This window comes from Alosa pseudoharengus, unplaced genomic scaffold, assembly GCF_046254945.1.
Source record: "Alosa pseudoharengus isolate Yale_2024_CS ecotype anadromous, Long Island Sound unplaced genomic scaffold, YU_APseudo_1.1 YU_APseudo_1.1_scf_3, whole genome shotgun sequence".
Classification (NCBI taxonomy): Eukaryota; Metazoa; Chordata; class Actinopteri; order Clupeiformes; family Clupeidae; genus Alosa; species Alosa pseudoharengus.
In genome coordinates this window covers 23,757,839-23,781,221 of record NW_027468718.1, presented here as the reverse complement: position 1 = coordinate 23,781,221, position 23,383 = coordinate 23,757,839, and the positions used below count along the sequence as shown (strand labels likewise).

Here is a 23,383-nt window from a genome sequence, read left to right as displayed (position 1 = left end):
GGACACAGTTATATAAATCAATAGTCACAGATGAGATCTAGCTAACAGCCCTCCTCTTCAGTAGCATCTCTGACAGTTTTGTTAATGGAGGAGAACATTAATAAATGACTGCTGACTGATTTCATCTGATTTATGGAGGCCTTTCTTTCTATGACATTCTTTGTGAGCAGATGCTGCAATGTTCAAAATTCGGTAATTTGACTGCAAAATCAGATGCCTTATTATTGATACGATTGTTCATGTTACATTGCCTGCCTCTTGAAAACAGTGTTTAATTAATGACAGAAAAGGCAGCTTACAGATAAATATTTGTTTTGACTTTGCTGAGGGGACTTTGCTCTGAGTGAATTTCATACACTGCACATGAGCAGGTACAGTTGGGCTATATACAGTAAGGAAGAACAGCAAAATGTAAACAAAGGCTGTTGACAAAAATAGACCACACTGATGAGGATATTAGACTGGAAAATGTTTTTTTCTCTCTCTGAAATGCCTCAGTGTTTGTCATCCTCCACTCTGGGTACATGCACCCTCCTGAATGCCAAACACGATGCTGCTCTGCAGGGCACGGTGTAAATCATTATTTCAGGCTGCCTGTTCTCTCTCACCCACAGGCTGATCATTTGGGCTGGAATTAAGTCAGGGAAGTAATTGCAGCCGAAAAGACAGAGAATTACATCTCCCCCCCTGTCAACACAAGGGCAAGGCTCTGTCAAAGATTCCCTGACATGGAGCTCACTGAACTGGCCCATCTGACCGGGGAACCTGCCGTCTGTCAATCTGATGTTATAAGGCTAAAGTGAGGCGACTGGTGCTCCACTGCACACCCCTCATGCAGCAGGGGACTATGTCAAAGCCAAGGGAAAGCGTATGGCTACCTATTACTCTCTCACTGCTTGGCGTGATGCGGAATGTCAGTGTGTTCCTCTGGATGGCTGCCTTGGCCCTGAGATTCACTGTCACTCATTGTCAACAAGCACAATTCTCGGTCGTCACCACAAACTATGGGAAACTGCGTGGATTAAAGACCCCCTTACCCAATGAGATCCTGGGCCCTGTGGAACAGTACCTGGGGATCCCATATGCTCTGCCCCCTACGGGGGAAAGGAGATTCCAGGCCCCAGAACCCCCCGCCTCCTGGCCTGGCATACGGAATGCTACTCAGTTTGCTCCAGTTTGTCCGCAGTACCTAGAAGACCGCTTCCTGCTCAGCGACATGCTACCAGTGTGGTTCACTGCCAATCTGGACACAGTGGCCACCTACGTGCAGGACCAGAGTGAGGACTGCTTGTACCTGAACATCTACGTGCCCACAGAGGAAGGTAGGCGTTTTTATTCCTGTAAATGTTGTTGATAAATTAGTCAGCCATCAGTGAAGAGAGCATATTGTTTGTAAATATTTGACGCCAAAGTACCAGAAGTCTGAATTCATCTGCCTCAGGTATAAATAGTCCTACATGAAACCACTTCAGTGTCTAAAAGACAGATCTCACTGCCATCTACACATAGGAGTATCACCTACACAGTCTGCCAAATGACATCATATCAATAGGGAGTGATCACAATGATTTATTCACTACATTTTAGTATGTCTTTATGTAATAGAAATACTGCATGATATTATTTTTAGTCTGCAGGTAAAAGCTGTCATCTAGAAAACATAACCAGCTATCACAAAAAATACAGAAACCAGTCTTTCATTCTCCTGAAACCAGAACAACAGATTGTCTGAAAAAAAAAAAGATTCTTAAAACGATTCCTTAAAATTATAGCGATATTGACAAAGTAGGATGATGTGGCAGGTATTCAATGCATATTAAGTAATTAAAATGCTCCATGACTACCAGAGTTAGTATAGCCTACAGACTGTGTCCTCTGTTCCTTTCATGACGCATGGATCTAGACTTGGTAACGCTGTCTGGTATGACATAGTCCAGGCTCTCAATAGCAGGATTACACATCATTCCTCCTCAGAAAACTTCTTACATTCTCACCCTGTAGCCTCTGATGACAGGGTTGTAGCAGCATTCTGTTTGTAAAACTGTGTTGTGCTGCGTGTTGTGTTTTGGACCTCCTGACACCCAGAAACCATATAGGATATGGAATACGATGTTCCTGTATATGCCTATTCCTGTATATTCAGCTATACATGGTGCAAGATGACTAAGGTTTTGTCCAATTAATTTCACTTATACGCTTGTTCCTTCTGAAAATCATGTTGTGACGCATTAGAGGGGTAGACAACAGCATCCAAGGCATGGCAGGTGTGATAGCACAGAGTATGGACACACAATTGTGACAGCTTGCTCCATTGATGTTTTATTCAAAGGAGGTGGTGCACCTAAATGTTGGTTTCCAACATGCAGATAAATGCATGAGTAAGACAAATATTTAAGGATGCTGTGTGTGTTCTTTATTTGGAATACATATTATAAACTATCTGTGCTCTACAGATACGTTTTTTTATCACAGTTAGCCTGCAGCTACAATTTGAACACTGTTTAGTTGGAGCAACAGATCATAAAAGTCCAAGAAGACAGATATGCCTTCCTGACAATTATGATGTGTCTGCACAGCATAGACAGGAGGAGGTACACTCCCAGTCTTGACAAACGTAGTAAAAAGACTATATCGCTTGCAGCATCATTAGTGCAGTTTTGTCTGATGAGCTCTTAAAGCAATTTAATATCCTTGCAGCTCCTCAAGATCTGGAGGTCACCGGCGCAATATCTTACAGTATTTTGTAGCCCACCAAAGTCAAATGTAATTCTTGCAAGGTTGAATGTAATTGCCTTATGTTACTCCATCGGACAATAGTTCCTTGCCTTTCCTTATCCATAAAAGAAGAAAATTCAATTTAATACAGCCTGAAAAGCACATATGGCTAGAACCCCATTTTCAGATGATGTTGTAGGGAAGAAAAGCTACCTTATAGCCTGCCAACATTTGACAACAAACAAAGCAAAGGCAGCACAGTAGCTGCTGTAAACAAGCTAAAGCAAATATGGTAACCCAAGTACATTTGTGCTTCTGAAGTGTCAGTGTTGGCTACTTGCCACAGTGATGAAGTAGTCTAGCACAATATATGAACATCATACACCTTATGAACTGAGTGTTCTGGCTCGGTTTGTGTTGGCTTTAGATGGTCAGAAACATCTTTGTGACATCAAGTTAGCAGGCAGAGATGCCTGCTAACGTATAAAGATGAGAAGGTGATCTACAGTAGGCATGATCACAAAGATGACAGGGTGATCTACAGTAGGTATGATCACAAAGATGACAGGGTGATCTACAGTAGGTATGATCACAAAGATGAGGGTGATCTATAGTAGGTATCATCAAAGATGACAGGGTGATCACATTTTCGTTCCCGTCTCCACCAGAAGGGATGTCTAAATGCATCTGGAAAATGTGGAAACATTTGAACTTTGAATGGAAAGGGACAGTGCTTTGACAATACTGGAGACAACAGTGGTGGGCTTGTGTGATAGGGACAAGAAAAGTCAATCTCAGCATGTCTCCAGTTTGTTTTGAAGGTGTTTACTTGAGGCTTCAGTTCAGCTCCACAGATCCACAACAGTATGGGAACATTTGTCCTTCTTGGATACAAGAAAGTACAACATACTGTAGCTGTCTGTTTCTGTGTTGCCATAAGGGAATGTAAATCCTGTGAAGTGTTAACCTGAGCTGAGGTTACTGCTTTAGTATGCAGGTCTTACAAGAAGTGTACAAAATTAGCCTGACGTCGTCATACTCAAATTCTAGTCAGAATATGAGTCTGATACTGCTCCATTGGGACGTAATTATGGGGCTTGCTTCAACCGATACAGGGGGGGAATGCCTCTGCACTCAATTGGATAGACCTAACCAATCAGAGCAACAAAATAGCTTACCGTAAGGTGTAGGAAGAACACACACGAACCATCCTTCTGCTCCTATATCCCCTCTGTTTTAAAAAATAATTCTGTTGAACAGTGATATGCTACAAACACGTTAAACAGCTGGAAAAGGCTGTCGCAAATCCCTCAAACAGGTGGTCAATCAGAGATTTCAAACGAACGAGGGAACATGTCGCAATGCAACAGCGCTGTTTTCCCTTGATGAAAGTGAAACCACCAGTTTTTCCACATCTCAACTTTGGCCAAAGTTTTCAGAAATAATCGTTTTCCGTGATAGAAATTCATTAAATAATATGAATTTTCCATATGGGGTCTTAAAAGCCATGTATCCTTCTAGCCACAGCGTTTTTGTTCCAAACATAAGCCTAATCTAAGCGTGCTCAGATGACGTGATAGACCAGGCGCTGTTGCTCACCTGTCCATCATCGTAAAGCCTGATTTGATTGGTCCGCCCGATACTTGCCCCACAATGGAGCAATGCCAGACCGAACTTCCCGTGGGGCGGGACTAAGTTCGGAATGGCACCCAGGCTAGTACAAAATGGCATGTTTTGACAAATCACACACTCATTCTTTAATTACACTTTAGAAATTGATTACTAAAGTGTAATCAATCTAATTGACATTTGAAATGTTTTGTATGTGCTGTTTTGCAAAAGAAATGTTCAGAAGTTACCAGAAGTGCACAGTCTACACAGTGTTCAATATCATAATGTTAAAGAATCAACAAACACTGCAACAAGACTAGTAGTCTGCTATATTCCACATGACAGAGTGGGGTTGCCAACTGTTAGAACAGTCTTAACACAGTATTGTGTGGCTGAAATATTATTAGTATTAAATGCAGTCAATGTATAGTGGTTTGTATAGTAAATATGAAATGTAGTCAAGGTATCGTGGTGAGTAAAGTAAATATGAAATGCAGTCAAGGTATAGTGGTTTGTATAGTAAAATGCAGTCAGTTTGCCTTTTAGCAAACATAGAATTACCAAACATTTACATGCAGCCTAGTGCTGTACAGCCTAATGTTACTCATTGTTAGTTGATTGGGTTTTAGCATTATTTGTCAACAATAACGGCCATTTGGGCATTCCAGTCACTGCAACATGTTTGTGTGTGTTGCTTGAATGTGCTGAAATGAGAAACTAAAAACTTCAACAAGTCTGGTAGCAACTGTTGCTGATCTAGTGTAGTGGAGCTTAGCCAGAGGTCTGCTGTTGGCCACAGACAGGAACATGGACCGGGCCAGCAGCTGAACTTCAGCCAGTAACGTTTGCTGTAAAAGCCCATGAGTCTGGAGTGGATGAAGTCCATGCAGTTAGTTGGGACTGCAAATACTGCTCAAACAAATGGTGGGTGCAGCTGTGTAGTCCTGTGTACCCTGTGGAGCTTGTTAAAGACAAACCTGCTGGAATGCCTACCATTAAGCCACTTCGGTAACTGGCCCGTGAATCCTCGACTTTGGAGCAGTTTCATCTGTCACTACCAGTTACAGTATGTCCATGGTGTCAAGAGAGCAAACTGCTAGAGAGTGGAAAGAAGGAATGCATTATCAGTTTGGCCAGATCATCATCTCTGTCAGAGATGAGGCAAGATGGCCAAGGATTGTTATGAACGATTTGAAGAGGTGACTGGCCTGCATTTACAGTATAGCCAATAGACAATATATAGTGTCAATTGTGATGAGTATAAGTCATGTTAATTTTGGTCATCCAGTCCCAAAACTAATGCAGATTATGTCAGCTGTGTGTGAAACACTAGTTTGCTACAGTAACTCATGCTGGCCATGCAGAAGTGGCAACATCTAAAATTGCTACTTCTATACAAAAGTTGCGACCAAAAGTGAAAATACTCAAAGAAAAACAGCAATCTGTCAGGCTTAATCTACAGGTCAGATTGAGTAATTTTGTAGTGTTATATGGGCTGGATAGATTCAATGAAGTGTGAGGGCAATTGATATCTGAGCTCAACAGGCAATCAAATGATACCACCCCACCCCCTTCCATGCTCCTGAAGCAATGTGTTGATCATCTGGAAATGTTTGTGGTTTGCTCCGAGCCACTAATGATAGTTGCAAACAATAATATGGTTATAATATGGTCATAATATGGTTATAATATGGTCATAATATGTGACCAGATCTGACGAAATGAGTCACAAGTCGCACATACTAATTTTGAGATACAGGCCGATTACTTCAGAAACCATTAAACATGTAGATTCTTCTTTTTTGGTGTTATATAAAAGAAGAGGCACTTAAAATTGATTTCCCAAAGTTTCATAGTCAAGACAATGGTCAGTTCATTACAAATGAAAACATTTAAGACAATGTAGTCAATGCTTTATCATCTGCAGTGATTGGCTGGTGCTTTGCAAGGAAATGCACTCTGTCACTGGCATCAGCTATGATATCGGTCCACCTAATTCTGTCATTCACGTTTGGGCCTTCAGTGAGGTCTGACATTTCTGTCCAGTGACTGGTCCCCCTACTTGGTAAAGGCTACATAATCAGTTAGACCTGTAGAGCTAGTCATCTTGTTTGTATCAATGTCCCCAGTCCCCAGTGGGGATCCCTATTCTCATTTGCATTGAATATACTTTATATTTTAATTATTTCAAAAGATGCCAGTTTTGTATATGGAGATATACTGTAAGCTCATGCCTTTAGTTGTTGTCATATTTTGGTCAATGCTACCAGCCATCCACCTCTGCAATGGCATTTTACTTTGTATTTGGCCATTCATAGGATAATTAGCTGATGATCATATAGGATTATTCTCTAATTAGTTAGTTGATTCAATCATGAAGCTACGGTATGCAGTGAACCATCCCTGTTTGTCACTATTAACTTCTGTAATGAACACGCTACACTGAAAGTATTGTGGAGTTGTAGAACCTTTTGGATTGTTGTAATCCCTGAATTTGCTATCTAACAGGTATGCACTGAAAAGTTATCTTTTCACAACTCCATTTTGTCCTGAGCATCATTGTGTGGTTGGAAACTGAGTGGAGATTACCATGGGGAAGCCACAGAGCCATTTCTGCAGGTGTGCTCTCCGACTGGCAAAGAGTTAACAGGGAACTATTACTCTGCCAAGCTGTCAGCAGCTGTATCAAGCAGGCACACGTTAAGCTTGATATCACCCTTCTGACAATTGTAAGCAGCAGTGTCCCTGTTATGTGTCATGCCCACATTAAATGTTCATCTGACCACAGTCCTGTGGTCTGAGGCATGTAGGCAGTGAGATTTTGACAACCCTAATCTACCCACCGGGCTGCCTTCAGCATACCATTTACACCAGACACCAATCCTTTGGGTGAGTGTGTAGTGTATCATGTTTTTTTTTTTACTAATTATTTCAGTATGCGTGCAATAATGACTCTGGGAATGTTACTGGAGACTACTTTTTGCAAATGTTTTGGTGAATGCCCAGCTTAGAGGAAAACTTCATTTTCAAACTCACTGACATGCTCTAGGTCAACTCACTGCAGACTATGAGGGGAGAGGGGATGAATGATGTGAGGCAGTGCTGTTGCTAGATGACACTTGGCTTCAAGCTGTGTTTAAGGACTCAAGTGTCCGTAGACTAGGATGCCTATGGGAATGGGCATGTACAGTAGTACAAATCCTCTGCTTTACATTTTTTCCATTATCCTTTTGTGTGTTTTTTTCTCTGTCATCTTTGCTGGGAACAACCTGTTCATCCTTTCTCAGGTCTCAGATCAGCGACTTCTAATATAGAAGTGGCATTTCACTAAAACATAAACAATCGTACTCACCGTGGCCTGTTTTAACAGCTCAGGAATGAGTTTCACACTATACATCTCAGACTACTTTGCCTCTCGCAATCTCACCAGTCTGCCTAGATCCTCTAAATTCTGTCACAGTGGGTTCATTTTCTCCATGGGACATAGCATTAAATCAAACAGTGGGAGTGTTAAGATAAAATTGTTTTCTCAGGCTGTAGCTTTTTAATACCTCTCAGAAATGTGTAGGGGCTGAGAAGAGCTATTTCCAAAAGGAGGCTTTTCACTCTTCATAACAAACATCACAACAACTGAATCTAGTGAGGCATTACTTATATATATTCTCATAGCAAGTAATAGGCATACCAATACTGTTTGTGGAGTCATGTTGCTCTCAGGATTCGAGTGTGCACACTATGATTGTTTCAAGAGTGTAGAGAAACTGTGTAAGCACACTATTTTCACATCTGCAGAATGGGCTCTGTTGAACGAGCACAGTTTCCCCCATTATGTTCATGCAAGCATTACACGCTGCTCTAAAACCATTTGTAATTTTCATTTAATGTCTGGTTATTTTTTCTAGCAGACAAAAAGTGCAATTAGCTACTAAAGGTTTGCTTTATCAGGGTCTTTGCAGAGACAGTAAGAGGGGAATTTTCTCATTGTGAATTAATCAGTAAAGAGATGCGTGGCCCGGGGGAAGCAGTCTCTCATATTAAACTGTAAACATCATCCACTGGTGTCCTTGAATATTCAACACTTGGGTGAAATTGTGCCATTCCAGACAGCAAGGTTGAAGTACATTTCCTTTTCATTTTGTTGTGCACAGTGTATTTGACGTCAGAATGCACTGCCCACACTTGAAGCTGATTTCAACCCCAACTTCCCCCCTCTTTGTGTCTCCACTTAGTGCATGTTACGGAGTTCAGGCTTAATCGTATTGAGTAGCCCCTTTTTGGATCTTTTTCTTTTTCGGATAAATTAGCATATAGATGAGCAGTGGTGCCTTGCAACATGTACCAAAGGTTATCTGCAAATGAGTGCAAAAATGGCATCCAGGTCTAAGAGAGCCTGTGTCCCTTTGGAAATGAAATGACTTGTTTTAGTTATTTCATAAATATTAGCAGAACCTATGGATCCTAATGGAAAATGAAATATAGTACCGTAAAATATATGATGCTGTTTATGTTGTTAAGTCAGACGTGTTTTCTTCATTTACAGATATCCATGATGAGAATGGTCTGAAGCCGGTGATGGTGTATATTCATGGTGGATCATATATAGAAGGTACCGGGAACATGATCGATGGCAGCATCCTGGCAAGCTATGGAAATGTCATTGTAGTCACCATCAACTACAGACTTGGAGTTTTAGGTGAGAATTTCCCCTTGATCTTCATCGTCCCCCTCTGTCTGGGTGACAGTCTGCTCAATGCCAGTGTCAACTTCACTGTTCTTCTACACCAAACATTAGAAAAACAACTCTGGTCCATTCCAGTGACGTGTACAAAATACTAATGGTTTTGTGAGCATTATTTATAAATGCAGTTCAGACTTCAGAGTCATTTGTGTAGACTCAGATGTTTTTAGCATCTATTGGCACTATTTACCTGGCTACCTGTGTACACCGTTTCAGTAGCCTAAGCAGAAGACTGTTCTTTGAACACCAGATGAGAGATTTTGTGCTGTTATTTTTAAAGCATGTAATACATTTGGGAAAACAGACCACAACAAGATGGTTTTATGTTCCAGCGGTTTTGCTTAAATGGAAAAGGCAATGGATTTATAAAGGCTATACCTGTATAATATAAAGCAAGCATAAAACAGTGGAAATTTAGAAAATCCATAGTGATGTGAAATGTTCAAGGTAAAGTAATCTAGATGCCCAAATCCTCATTTTCTGTGCTTCAGGTAGATCAGAAACAACTGATGCAGTTAGTAAAGCCTTTGTGCAAAGCTTAGGCATTACTGTGGTTTTGCCTTCTATTTCCTTCCTATGAATATGAATTCTGGGTTAAATATATATTACTAATAGAGTGGTGGTGTTAAAATCTAACAAAAAACAATACTTGTGTTACTTTTCTTGTGTATAGTTTTTTTTTCTTTCATGGTTGACATGCTGATTACTTCTGTCTCCTTGGTGATCTCTCCCCTTGGGCTCTCAGTAAATATCATCTACTGTAATAGTTGTGGATGAAAGAAGGTGATTGACAATGGGAGATATAAATGAATGGAGTTGATGAACAAGTGCGGCTCCGGTGCATGGAGCCCATAAATGAATAGCAGCCCTGCTCTGACCTTTCCCTGCTCCGCATAGAACTGTGTGGAGAAGTGGGAATGAGGGTTCAAGTCTTTTAATCAGATGAAATCAAATCAAAGCAGAACATATTGAAACAATAAAGCAAATACAAATTATGTAGATTAAAAGGCAATGGCTCATATTAAAAGGGTATTGATAAACTGCTGATGTTTAATATAACCCTCAGCTTTTGCATTGGGAGTTTAGGTTTGGATAAAGCTGATTCTGATTCTGAATTGAACAAAAAAAGAAGAAATTGCCTAGATACATATTATTTTTTCAACTTGTAGACAGTTGGCATGGGTGAGTCTTTACGCTGTGATGTTGATACCCAAGCAGTTCTCCCTCACCAGCATCACTTATTGATAGGGACAAGGCTGCTATTGAACTCTGCAAGGGTACTCATCCATTTTCACATTGATTAGAAAAAGCTGGCATTGGTTGAGTTATCTGCACACCCTCTGCTCTGAGGCAAGGCTCACTCTTGACAGCTGTAGCCATCTTGAGACAGGAAAGATGCCTCTGAGTATCATTTTGCCTCCATGAAGTAAAACAGAAGACAGCGGCCTTAAATCAGCTGTGCTACTCTTTCCAAGGCCTTGGTTTGTATGGGTCAATGCCTCATTAGGGCATGGCAAAAACTAGCTGTGTGTTTATGACTCGGGAATAAATTGCATAGTGAAAGTCCTACATCACAGGAGAAGATTTCAATTAACCTTTATCAAAGGCTGGGTTGGAGTCAGGTGATTTATGCACCATAGGTGAAGGTCACTGAGACCTCATTTTATTTGGGTGCTTGGCGCTGCTGGGCTGGAATTATCAATGTGCTCAGGCATGGCAGACCACTCACTTGATTGGCAAAATTGGTTAGATCAAACAGTCCAATGCAGCAGGGGACTCCTGATAGGCACGGTTATGGGTCCGTGTCAATTAGACCTTTGCTGACATTTTTCCTCACCCTTCGGTAATGTTAAGCAGTCCTGGGCAGGACAGATTTCCCTCTGACTGAGTCCAACGGTGTTCTCTCAGAGGGATTGCTCTTATTTCCTGGATGTCCTTCTCTGCATTTGGTGTGAAATGAAGAGGGACTTCAATTTAATTACACAGCAAGATTATCGTAGGAAAGCAGAACACTGACTTGCATTGTCATTGAGATCCCAATCGAGGTGATAATCCTTGGACAGTGACACAATGGCAGCCAACAAATTTCACAGGTTGATTAAAGTGTCATTAGAATGACAAGGAAAACACAGAGCTTAGTTTGGCAGGTTATACTTGTAGTATTTAGTAGTCAAATAGGATACTTCTTATGAGCTCGCTGCATAATACAGCTATTATACCAATCTTGTACACTGTTGATGAGGTTTATAATTATTTAAGTACAATTGACATGACTGATAACTACCGGTAATAACATTTGATTTTTAGGCATTTCTAGACTTTTTCTCATGATTTTAGAGTACCATGACAGGCTCTCTTAAATCTCTACTGACTCTTCTATAGAGCTGTAGTTTTTCTCAGCTGAAGAGCTTTTCACTCTGAAGACATCTCCAACATGTAACTGCATTCTGATGACATCTCCAACATGTAACTGCTCACTCTGATGACATCTCCAACATGTAACTGCTCACTCACTAGTTACAGTGGTTTTTGTTCATTCTTAACTCATTTTAGAAGCCTATAGCCCCTCAAATAAATAGACTAGATTAAAACAGAACATATTGAAAATAATGAATTTATTTATAAGGAATTAAACATACTAAGTATTATGGATAACCACGTGAACTCGTTACCCTTTTAACCATGAATTTGCATTCAATTCATACATGAGTCAGAATGACCATAGCCGCCTGCCCCAGATGGACATGTGATGCTGCATGGAGCTGCAGTTACTCCTGTCTGTGGCTGAGAGGCTGGTCATCATGGGCTGAGAGAATTCAATTCACATGCATCTCATTCTGTCCTGACATTTTAATGCTATAACTGCACTATACTACTGTACTAACTATAACTGGGATTTACCAATGAATTTATAATAATCTAATTAGATATGTACAAAATATGTTAATTGTAAACAAAATATCCCTGTTTTTCAGAAATGGAGATATGTATTATTGATGTACATTTTACAAGATGACAGGATATAAAGTAAAACTTTGATGACCTTGTTATATGGTTTCACTGTGAGATACAAGACGTTTCTGTTATGTTTGTGTCTTACAGTGGCTGTTTTATATCAGCTGGTGAATAAGGTCTTTCTGGTGCATTTACCGAGCCTGTAGAAGGAGAAATGTCACTTGCGATGGATCACTTCCTCTGGTGTAATGGCAAATTCTATTGGATCGCTATCAATGCAAGGACACCCCCATCAGTTAGAATCAGGAGAAAGGCAAACTTTTATGTGTTCGGCTCAGTAAAGGCAAGATGACAGTTATAAGATGAGATGAATGTACTACCTTCAGGGCTTCGTTGCCATGAGATACTGTCACATTAAATATAAACATTTTTAAATGCTTTTGTCCTGACTCAAGCTGAATCATTATTGATGACTGAATCATCACTGAATCATTTTAAGATTTCTGTATAATTCTGCTCATAATTCAGTTCTTATATTTCTTTTAGGCTTTCTTAGTACAGGGGATCAAGCTGCAAAAGGAAACTATGGATTACTTGATCAAATCCAGGCACTCAGATGGATAAAGGAAAACATTCAAGCTTTTAACGGTGATCCAAAGAGGGTGACAATATTTGGATCTGGAGCAGGAGCCTCTTGTGTCAGCCTGCTGACACTTTCACACTACTCAGAAGGTAGAATACAGTGCTACATTACAATCAATTTAGACCCATATACGCGTACCCACATATTTTCAGGACAATTTTCTGTGTTTGGGTCTTTCATCCACACATAAACAGCCTTTATATGGCTCTCATTAGAATTCCATATACTCATAGTGTAGCAAATTAGCATTAGCTATATAAACCTTGATATCAGTTTGTCTATTTAAGCTGTATCTGTCTCTATCAAATAAACTGTAAATAATCAATCTTGTGTAACACATGTGGACAGAATTGAAATAATAAAAGCTGATAGAAAAATATCAGTTTCAAAAATATCTGGATACGTGTAAACGCGTGTAAAATCATTAAAGTCTGGTTATTTTCAAATGCCTGCTTCTTAATTTCCCTTTCTTTTCCACAGATCTTTTCCAAAAGGCTATTATTCAGAGTGGCACAGCTCTGTCAAGCTGGGCTGTGAACTACCAGCCGGCCAAATATACACGGATGCTGGCGGAGAAGGTTGGATGCAACATGGCGGATACAGTTGAGCTGGTTGAGTGCCTCCAAAACAAAAACTACAAGGAGCTCATCGAGCAGAGTGTCACTCCTGCTAAGTATCACATTGCCTTTGGGCCTGTTATTGACGGGGATGTGATCCCAGATGATCCACAGATCTTAATGGAGCAAGGGGAGTTCTTGAATTATGACATCATGCTGGGAGTGAATCAAGGAGAGGGCTTCAAGTTTGTGGATGGCGTTGTTGACAGTGAGGACGGCGTGCCTGGGAATGAGTTTGATTTCGCTGTGGTGGATTTTGTTGATCATTTGTATGGCTACCCAGAGGCCAAATATACTCTACGGGAAACCATCAAGTTCATGTACACAGATTGGGCTGACAAAGAGAACCCAGAGACGCGCAGGAAAACCCTGGTGGCGCTCTTCACTGACCACCAGTGGGTGGCGCCAGCGGTGGCTACAGCCGACCTGCACGCCCAGTATGGCTCACCCACCTACTTCTACGCCTTCTACCACCACTGCCAGAGCGACATGAAGCCCAGCTGGGCTGACTCAGCGCATGGAGATGAAGTTCCCTACGTGTTTGGGATCCCCATGATCGGCCCCACCGACCTCTTCAACTGCAACTTCTCCAAAAATGATGTCATGCTGAGTGCTGTGGTAATGACGTATTGGACTAATTTTGCCAAGACTGGGTAAGTGTGTTTTGATGTTTGATATTTTGTGATTTTACATCAGCGAAGTTAATGCTTAGTCAGCTTTTCTATGCATTTCTAAAACGATTTTAAATTCTTAATGCAATCTTACATTATTCAGATGGTTTTAACAAGAGAAAATGTACTATATACCAGTGTTGCAATTATACAAATATGTTTCTTTCGATTGTAGAGATCCTAATCAGCCTGTGCCCCAGGACACAAAGTTCATCCACACCAAACCGAACCGTTTTGAAGAAGTGGCCTGGTCGAAGTACAACCCCAAAGACCAGCTGTATCTGCACATCGGACTGAAGCCACGCGTTCGAGATCACTACAGAGCCACTAAAGTTGCATTCTGGTTAGAACTTGTGCCACATCTACACAACATCAATGAACTCTTTCAGTACGTGTCCACCACGACCAAGATCCCTCCCCAGGACACCACTCCCTTCTCCTACACCAAGCGCCTGTCTGGGAAGCTGTGGCCCTCCACCACACGGCACCCCGTCACCCCCAACACAAACAACAAGCAAGTCACTGACCAGCAGACGCCAGACAAGGAGGAGACCAGCGTAATCATCGAGACCAGGCGGGACTACTCCACGGAGCTGAGCGTGACTATCGCCGTGGGCGCCTCGCTGCTCTTCCTCAACATCCTGGCCTTCGCCGCGCTCTACTACAAGAAGGACAAGCACCGGCACGAGTCGAGCCGGCGGCTCAGCCCCCAGAGGAACCTCAGCAACGACATCGCGCACATCCAGAACGAGGAGCTCATGTCCCTGCAGATGAAGCAGCTGGAGCACGAGCACGAGTGCGAGTCGCTGCAGGCGCACGACACGCTCCGGCTCACCTGCCCGCCCGACTACACGCTCACGCTGCGCCGCTCCCCCGACGACGTCCCGCTAATGACGCCCAAAACCATCACCATGATCCCCAACTCGCTGGCAGCCATGCAGCCTCTGCACCCCTACAGCCCTTTCAACTCACAGAACAACACCAGCATCCCCCACGGACACTCCACCACCAGAGTATAACTCAGCCGCAGACTGTGCCATGCGCCATCTCAGACTATTTCGATCTAAAATATGTACAGTATATATCTGTGTCTGAGCAAAGACACATAAATGTTATTTTGTTACGGATTGTACTTATGAATAACAAAAAAGTGAACTTGACTAACATTAAAATATAAAAGGTGAATGTAGAAAATTTTTAGCATTCGTATCTTATTTTGTGGAGAGACAGAGAGTGAGGCTCACTGGACTGAAACCCAATAGAACAGGTTGAGTTTTCTCCAGTGTACTAAAGTGTTGAGACCACTATTAACTGAGTGAGAACAGCGCTCTGTGTTCTCTCTCTCAGTGCCATGAGGATGTCAGTGTTTCAATACTTTTGGAACATCAAGCCCAAGTTGTTTACCTCTGATGTGGGAGGAGTTAATCAAGCGCCTGGTATGCACACTGCATGACTTTTAGAATGGTAGAACCCATGGTTTGGGTTTCATACTGGACACTTCTACTTTTGATAGCAATCCTTAGGAAATTACAAAGTTAAGATGATGATTTCTTTATAAGAATACCTGGGCAATTGGCAATCTATGTGATCCTTTGGGCAGATCACAAGAAAACGATCATGTGTTGTTTGGGGTTTCTGTAGGAGAGAGGATTGTAGACTTGCATCAGCTTAAGAAAGTGATCATTATTTTTGCATATAGTCATGTTATGTTTAATATCAGAACAATATATGTGCATAACCCAGTAGATGTGATCATTTGTAGAGCAATGATGCGGACAGAATGTAGATAACACATGCTTTACACATTTCAACAACAAAATCAGGTTGTAGTGCAGTGATATCTAATTAATTTCTTTTTTCATGAAGCGATAGTAATGTGATTTCCCAGCCTGGACTGTATAATTTAAATCTTTGTATAAAATATGTATATAATGGTGAGCACAATGGCAAAACAAAAATGAAATGCTTTTAATGTTGCTTTGCATCAAAATGTGATTTAAAAGGGCCTGTGATTTTTGATCTAATTGTCTGTAAATGGCAGTGTCCCCACCCCCACGAAAATCCTTATTATGTTTTATTTGTTCTCTATACCCATTTGCCACATTGCATGATTTTGTGATTTTTTTATGCCATCTGTTTTTCATCCTTTTTCAAAAACACAGTGCTGGTTGATTCCCATTTAAACCATGCTTTGTGTGTATCAATAGTTTTGAGGCTATCCAGATGGATTACATTTTGTTTTATCTAAGGCATCAAAAGGCTAATTACTAGATCATATGCATCTTGAGAAGCATCACATTTTTGTATTGGGAATAAAAGAATGTTACTTAATTTAGTTATTTTTGCCAAACAGTGTTGCTTCAGCATAAAATAATTGCTTTGTATATTATACAAAGTTGTAGTGAATTGTGACATCAGTAATAGACATGTGTATATATAAAACAAATGAAGTATTACTTTTTAAAAAACATAAAATTTCAGGATAATTACTGTATTCTTCTGATAGTTTTTAATTGACAAAGATTAGAGTGATAACCTGTGACTGATATCACATCTAAATGGTAGGCTTTCAGTGCCACACTGGACAATTGGCGAACCTCCATACTGTAACATACGGTATAAGTCAAGTGAGCTATGTAGCTAACAAAATTTCATTATTACTCAATGTTAAGTGGCATTTTAAATGTTTGATTGATTTCCCACATTAATGTCAACACTGAGGGAATCAGGGTGAAATATAAGATATTGTATTTAATTTTTGGTTTAATTTCTCTTTTGGTTTCTAGGTGATATTGATTGGGTTAACTTTGAGCTGGTCAAATGTATAAGACTGCTGATTTTTCTAAAATAAAATATCATAGATTTTATATGGTGCACTCCCTGTGTGTGTTTTGTAAACCTCTCAATGGAAATATTGAAATCCAATACTGGAAAGGAGCTGTTTTTACTTTCACAATAATTTATTTTATAAAAACAAGTTTTATACTATTCAATATGATTATGATCTATTTTTTTCCCATGTGATATTTGGGGACACAAAAGTAGCTCATCCCATAGCTTTAGTTGGCATTGCCTTGTTTGATTGTGCTGGGCACATCACAAATGTGTCACTCGATTGATAATGGTGTAACAAATTATACATTATTATGAGAGGCAAATGGCTTTTCTCCATGCTAAAATGTCATGTATAATTATCACTGCAGAGCAAGTGATGAGTTGACCGATGAAGGAGAGTGTGTGAAAACAGACTAAACTGCTACTCAGTGAGCAGGCTAAGAATAGACTCCGAACACTACCTCCCTGCCTAGATAAAGTATCTGAAGAGTCTACACTGACCCTTTGTGTGAGCGCATGTAATCTGGACAGAGCAGAGCACTTTTTACCTGTTGAAGGCGTGTTCCATACTTGTCCATAGGGCCATTGGATTTTGTCCATCCTACTACTTTGTTGTTCAGTGTCAATTATTGGCTCTCCTCAGGGGAATTTCAATTGGCTGGAAAAGGACCAAAACACAAAGGGACTTGTAGTAGTGCAATTACACACGTCTACACATTCATTGAGGAGATTTACAGTAGCCAAGCAGCCGCTTCAATTTAACAGAAGGTGAGAGCAGGTGCTGTTTATGCAGTGTTTATATTTTGGAGCTTGCCAGAGACTGATAGATGGTTGTATTTTTATTACTAGTGAGAATGGTTGGAGTTTTCAAAGAGTGTCAGACAGACAGATGCATTTAGTGTGTATGTCTCTGGCATATGATAGACAGGCGGTAAACAACAGTGATGTTGTTTTGAATGAATGTATATTGTCATATATTAACATTAAAATGCTTTAGTGCTGTGGTGTTGTACAGAAAAGCCACTTTAAAAGTCTCCATGAAGTGGCCAGTGGATGAATATATACCCTTAAAGCCACACATTATGCACACAGCGTTGTCCATGTTGTGGAGGCTGATGCATTGTGAGGTTTGACTGTGGCTTGCCAGTCTCTGAGGGACCTCTCGGTGGGTTTTTAATCCAGCTGATGAAGTCTCTGGAGTGAGACCAGTGGGAGAGGCCTGCCTCTTATTACTTCTGTCTGCCCAGGGGGAGTGGGGTGAGAAGATAGAAGACTGGATTGCATATTATTGCTCATCCAAGCCCTTAAAACTGAAGATTCGCCCTGCTGGATAAATGGAATTCATAATAGTCACTCTCATAATAGCCGTATAAAAATGAGAGGAGGCCTCTTAGTGTGCGCGTGCCCTAATTCTGGCATATTTCACAGCGGAAAACAAACGAGAGGGATATCTCCTGCTTAGAGACATCACTCTAGTGCTGTGGCATTTCTGTGGCCAGTGGATCACTGTTACACACATCATTGTTATTGACATCTTCCTGATGACTTTTTCCATCAGCGTAATAGAGGCTCATTTTCATTAGCCTGTGTGGACACTGGAGATCTCCTCAGCGTGCCCGATGACACCGGAGGAAGATGACTTTTACAGGGCACAATCATTCATCCTTTTGATAGCAGACAAACTCTTTGTTGCAGAATAAATGGCTATAACATTATCTGATGCCCTTGAGCTGCTCTTCAAAGAATCCGAGGCTCAAAGACCCAGTGGTTCAGATGGAGACAACAGGCTTAGCTTTGAAAACAATCAAATGGAGTCACACTGCATAATGGTGGGACAAAACTCTGTACTGTCACATAGACATGCTGATTATAGCGATGAAGGCTGTCTGTTGTCAATCTGCATGCTTCATTTTGGTTTTCATCTTTTGTACCACAGCTTAAATGTTAAATAGTCTTAATTGTTGCTAAGCATCTCAAGTATGTTCAGTGTTTAATGGTAATAAAACGGTAGAACATATGGTCCTCAGGAGAAGAAATAGCTAGGAATATTAACCACATTTTTTCATTGAGCAGAGTCCAGAGGCTATGCATGTATGCTGCCCTGAATTACAATGAGTCATCTTTTAATGCTGTCTTTTGTGTTAGGCATTTCAGCGTCCTCAAAAGGCCAGTTGTTAGTGTTAATTTGGTTGTTAGTGTTTTAAATTACACTATTCTAAAAGCATTGATTGAAAAATTGAGAGCTAGTTATATCAATCAATCAATCAAATTTAATTTACATAGCACCTTTCATGCATAATCTTGATACATGCTGAACAATAAGCACCGCTCTCACTGATATTTAAAAAGGCTACAAGCTATTTTAAAAGACTTTAAAATTTCAATGTTATTTTCTGCTGGCTTATATTTGCCTTTTTGTCTCTCGCTCAGTAGAAAGAATGAATTACTTAACTGATTAATTAAAAAACTAGAACTCACCCAATTTGTACAGCTGAATTAAAAGGGTGGCTGTGGACACATCAAGTGTAAATGCTATTGATGTATAGACATGATGGGCGTTTTGGTAGACTCTTGCCTTTCTAGCGTTTTCCTCTGACAGTGCCTGAGTGACTGTCTGATATGGAGCCGTAGGATATAAAAGATGTGTTTGTGTCTGCTAGGTAAGAAGTGAAAGATCAATGTCTATCATATTACCTCTTGATCTCTGAAAACTATTTACCACCTGCCTGTGCCCTGAGCAATTCACTGGTGAAATGGTAAATCATATGTGGTCTATAAAATATGGTGTTGCAATAGGAACTTGGAGGTTCATGTTTAGTATGTTTTATCCTCATATTAAGCAAGGCGCATGTGTAATGGCTCTCTGGATTTTGTGAGCACATGTCTACTTCAAGCCATTCAAGATTGGGCCGTTGTACTAATCAGCCCTTTCCAATTGATTTGCTGTCCAGGAGCAGTGGATAGAACTCCTGCTGCCCTGCCCTGTCAGAACAGTGATTTCCCTAGTCACCATCTTGCTGTTACATGGTGTATGTTTTCAGCAGAGGGGTTTATTCTACTGTCACTTTAGGTGAGCTGTACGCAGGCATGCGCTGTGCTTTCTGCATACATCGCCGGGAATATAAAGGAACAAAAAAACCTTATATGGTTGAGCGCTCAGTTGCTTGACGAAGCAGAGTAGCAAGTTGGATTTACTATGCACCCTTCCTAACTAGAGAAGGACGAAGACAACAAATAGAAATCAAATTGAGAGTGAGAGCCTGAACCCCTCTGACATTCCAAATGGGTTACATCAAACAGAACCTGCTAGTAAACACAAGAGTGTGGAGGGCGTATAACAACTCAGCCTCAGCCAGCCATTTTCTCAGCAGCAGTGCACTCAAGTTCCCCTTACAACATCACTGCTTCAGTTCTGCTTCGGAATTGTAAAGTAGGCTCCGGCTTTTAGTTGTGATGGTAAAATTGAAAAAGAGCATATGCCAAGGACAATGTAACCACAGACATGGTTATGCATGTGACCGGACTTTCAATCTAATTTTTCATGCCTTTTAGTCACTTAAAAAGCGTGATGTACCTCAGGGAAGAGATGGAAATGCGTTGTGATTGCTCCCAATAGCACACTATTGGTGAAGATGACTATTACAGAGGCTGTTCTGGATTCAAGCCAATGAAAAGCTGTGATGTGTTTGTCAAGCGCATGGGGAAGGATAAGGGGCCTTCATCACCGAGTCCGCCACAGCTTCACTCATTCTTTCTCGTTATACCATGTCACATTGGCGAGCTTGAGTATGCGACAGCATCACTCTCGTTAAGTAGAAGCATGCATCACCAAGGAGCTGCTGGAGCAGCTTCAACAGATGAAGAATGTTGAGTCTAATCTGTATTTTCTCCATCTGGCTTGTTTCCCACCTCAAAAGAAAGGAGGAGAAAATAATCTATTTTCCCTCAATAAACCCACAGGAAAGGTACCATCACAACAAAGAATTTTAAAGTGATTTTCTTTCACCAGGCCTTTATAGTGAGTCTTTCCTGCGAGTATCCTGGAACAGCTTAGGATAAGACAAGTAACAGATCAATACTTATGCATTACAGCCTGTGCCATGGATCTAAAGTCATTGCACTTCAACCCGTGATCATTACCAAGCTTGTTGCCTCCTGATTCACCCTACTGAATACCGGCCACCCTTGGAAGGTCAAATCACTCACCTTTAATGATGGCCTGCCAATCAGCAAGCCCCATCACTTTTACACATCACGGCAAATCTCGCACTTGCTTGCTTGCACGTTGGCGCATTGCATCATTCTGTTTACTGAACATGAACACATCCCTCACAGTCGCTGCCCAGTCTTGGCAGAAAGCATTAACTGGACCACAAACACACACCTCCATCATAAGCAACCAGAAAACATATGTTCCAATATATAGAATTTTATAAAATGCTTCACAATGTGCAGATGTGCATACTGCCAATATGACTTTTCAGATATTATTGAAAATGCAGCAAATGCTCCAAATGGTTTGAAAGAGTAATATTCAAACTACATCTGCACTGGGCATCAAATGTGATATATCAGATACTGGGGTGTCAAAAAAAGTGACAGATTTGTTTATCTGGCTTCCAGAATCAAAGAGCACACAGATAGAGTGAAGAAGTGCTTTTGGCACAATGAGCACCATATTTGCTGTCCACACACCACGATGAGCACCACATGTGCTGTCCACACACCTCTGCCATCTAGCTCTCCGCACAGGAGCATTGCAAATAGAGCACCTCAGAGCCCCACCAAAGCAACACATATTACAGTGGTGAATGTTGACCAGCATAATAACATGGACAGCGCACCTGTCAGGTCTAATTTTGCCTTGTCGGTGCTTTGCTGTTCCAACTTTATAATGAACCCTGCTATACTGTCATGATAATAAAGCTGACAGCCTTGCCAGGAGACAAGTAGAATAAAAGGCCAGTTACCATTGTTTTGTTCTTGATAGACTTATAATTCATATTTATTTACATCATATTCAGTTTGATTTGAATGATGCTCATGCACAGAAAGATTATGATCATGTAACCTTGATGCCTGTCAAAAACCTTTGTTTTCTCTTCAAGTGGCACATTCCTTGCAGTGTGACAGCCTTATGTAAATCTCTTGAGTGCATTCAAAAGCCAGCTACCGGAAAAGCATGCACTGCAATGTACCCTACCACATTTGTGATCACTAGTCTAAATTCCTATATCTATGGAGGACCAAACCTGACGCAGGAAGAGCATTTGGTTTGAGCAGCGCTTTGACAAATCCTCTGAGTTCTGCGATGGCTTGCCGTGACTCAGCTGAACCCATCCTAAAAATAATGCTAAAATAAAAATAAAAACAAAAATAATCTTCAGACAATGTTAGTCTTCGGTAGGAAATGACCTCTGGAGTTAAAGGTTAGGAGCCTGTTGCAATTACCATTCAGGGGATATACAGTGCAAGCTTTAATATCTGCCAAAGTAATTTAGTCTGAGAAATTGCGCTGTGTCTTTCCCAGGAATGTGCTTGACCTTTCTGCATATGGAGTAGGATGCTTCAAGAAGCATTCTGTCTAATTTGCTCTCCAAACAAACTATCTGGCAGTGCAGAGCACCACTGGCATCATTTCAAATGGACATGTGACATTAGCTCAAATTCAAAGAAAAACATGGGTTTTTTTTCAGTCAGTTTGCTGTTCTGTTTTGTATTTTTTTTATTTTTATATGTTATATTCTATTCTGTTGTATACTGCAATTTTTTTTATATAAATGGTTAAAACTGTTACTGAGTTATTATTTTCGCTTGAATTGATTTAATAAAAACATGCAATCCCAGAAAAAAGCTCAATATTCATGTCATGAAGGCTCGCAAACAAGCAAGACACACATATTTGTCAGTAGTAGCGATTTGAAGAGGATTATTCCAGAGAGAGAATTCATGGAAACATGCTAGTGTGTTAATCCTGGAGTCACAGTTTGACTACTGGCACTGCTGTTGCGGGGATTACTAGGGACAAAGAATCATGGCCCACGAGACACACAAACTGCCTAACAGCATCCCCAGGCTGTACTGTATTTAGTCAAAAACGAAAGCTGCACACAATTGTGAAGTGAGATTCAAAGGACATTAGGTGACATTTAATTGAAATACACTTGAAAAGCGACGGCTGAGGTGGACACATGCTGAGGTAATGGAGCACTTAACAACCTCAGCTGATGGACTACAATCATGGAGTCTGAACAAACAGGAAGCTATTCTTAAAGACTAATATGAAGCCATGGAAACAACAACAACAACAACAGAATGAATGATCCCTAATTGATGAGGAAAGACACATGCATATGCCCCAGGGTGGAAGTCTGATGTAGCCTACTCTAATATTCACTGTTTTCATTTTTCACTTTGTACTTCAGTCATAAAAAGGTCAGGGAGAAAATAAGTGAACACATTTTCCTGTCACTTAGAGAGTGTTGCTTACCTCTAAAATGTGAGATTGTTGATAATTCTAACTGACTGCAATTTACTAAATCCTTTGCTTTTGTTGGACTGGGTTCATTTTGATTTGTTTAAATTGATTACATTTATT

General features: G+C 40.7%; 1 protein-coding gene across 7 annotated transcripts; it reads left to right on the top strand.

Moving 5' to 3' along the window:
• Positions 1 to 847: 847 nt before the first annotated feature.
• Positions 848 to 14,969, top strand: nlgn4xb (neuroligin 4 X-linked b). Of its 7 annotated transcripts, XM_076262601.1 has the most exons (8): positions 848 to 1,346; positions 4,011 to 4,036; positions 4,824 to 4,855; positions 7,399 to 7,417; positions 8,842 to 9,019; positions 12,566 to 12,751; positions 13,143 to 13,932; positions 14,126 to 14,969. In XM_076262601.1, the coding sequence occupies exons 1-8, from the start codon at positions 848 to 850 to the stop codon at positions 14,967 to 14,969; spliced, it is 2,574 nt and encodes an 857-aa protein (XP_076118716.1). The 7 variants fall into 7 exon arrangements, with proteins under 7 accessions (XP_076118716.1, XP_076118721.1, XP_076118722.1 ...); XM_076262606.1 differs by lacking the exons at positions 4,011 to 4,036; positions 4,824 to 4,855; positions 7,399 to 7,417 and adding exons at positions 3,227 to 3,248; positions 5,464 to 5,495 and having other exon boundaries at positions 848 to 1,322; positions 8,867 to 9,019; XM_076262607.1 differs by lacking the exons at positions 4,011 to 4,036; positions 4,824 to 4,855; positions 7,399 to 7,417 and adding exons at positions 2,518 to 2,526; positions 8,289 to 8,350 and having other exon boundaries at positions 848 to 1,328; positions 8,893 to 9,019.
• The last annotated feature ends 8,414 nt before the right edge of the window (positions 14,970 to 23,383 follow it).

Coding starts and splice junctions, on each gene's coding strand:
- nlgn4xb (XM_076262601.1), top strand. CDS start 848: ATGTCAAAGCCAAGGGAAAGCGTATGGCTACCTATTACTCTCTCACTG. Junction 1,347..4,010: donor GCGTTTTTATTCCTGTAAAT/GTTGTTGATAAA, acceptor CAGCTGGAAAAG/GCTGTCGCAAATCCCTCAAA. Junction 12,752..13,142: donor ACTTTCACACTACTCAGAAG/GTAGAATACAGT, acceptor TCTTTTCCACAG/ATCTTTTCCAAAAGGCTATT.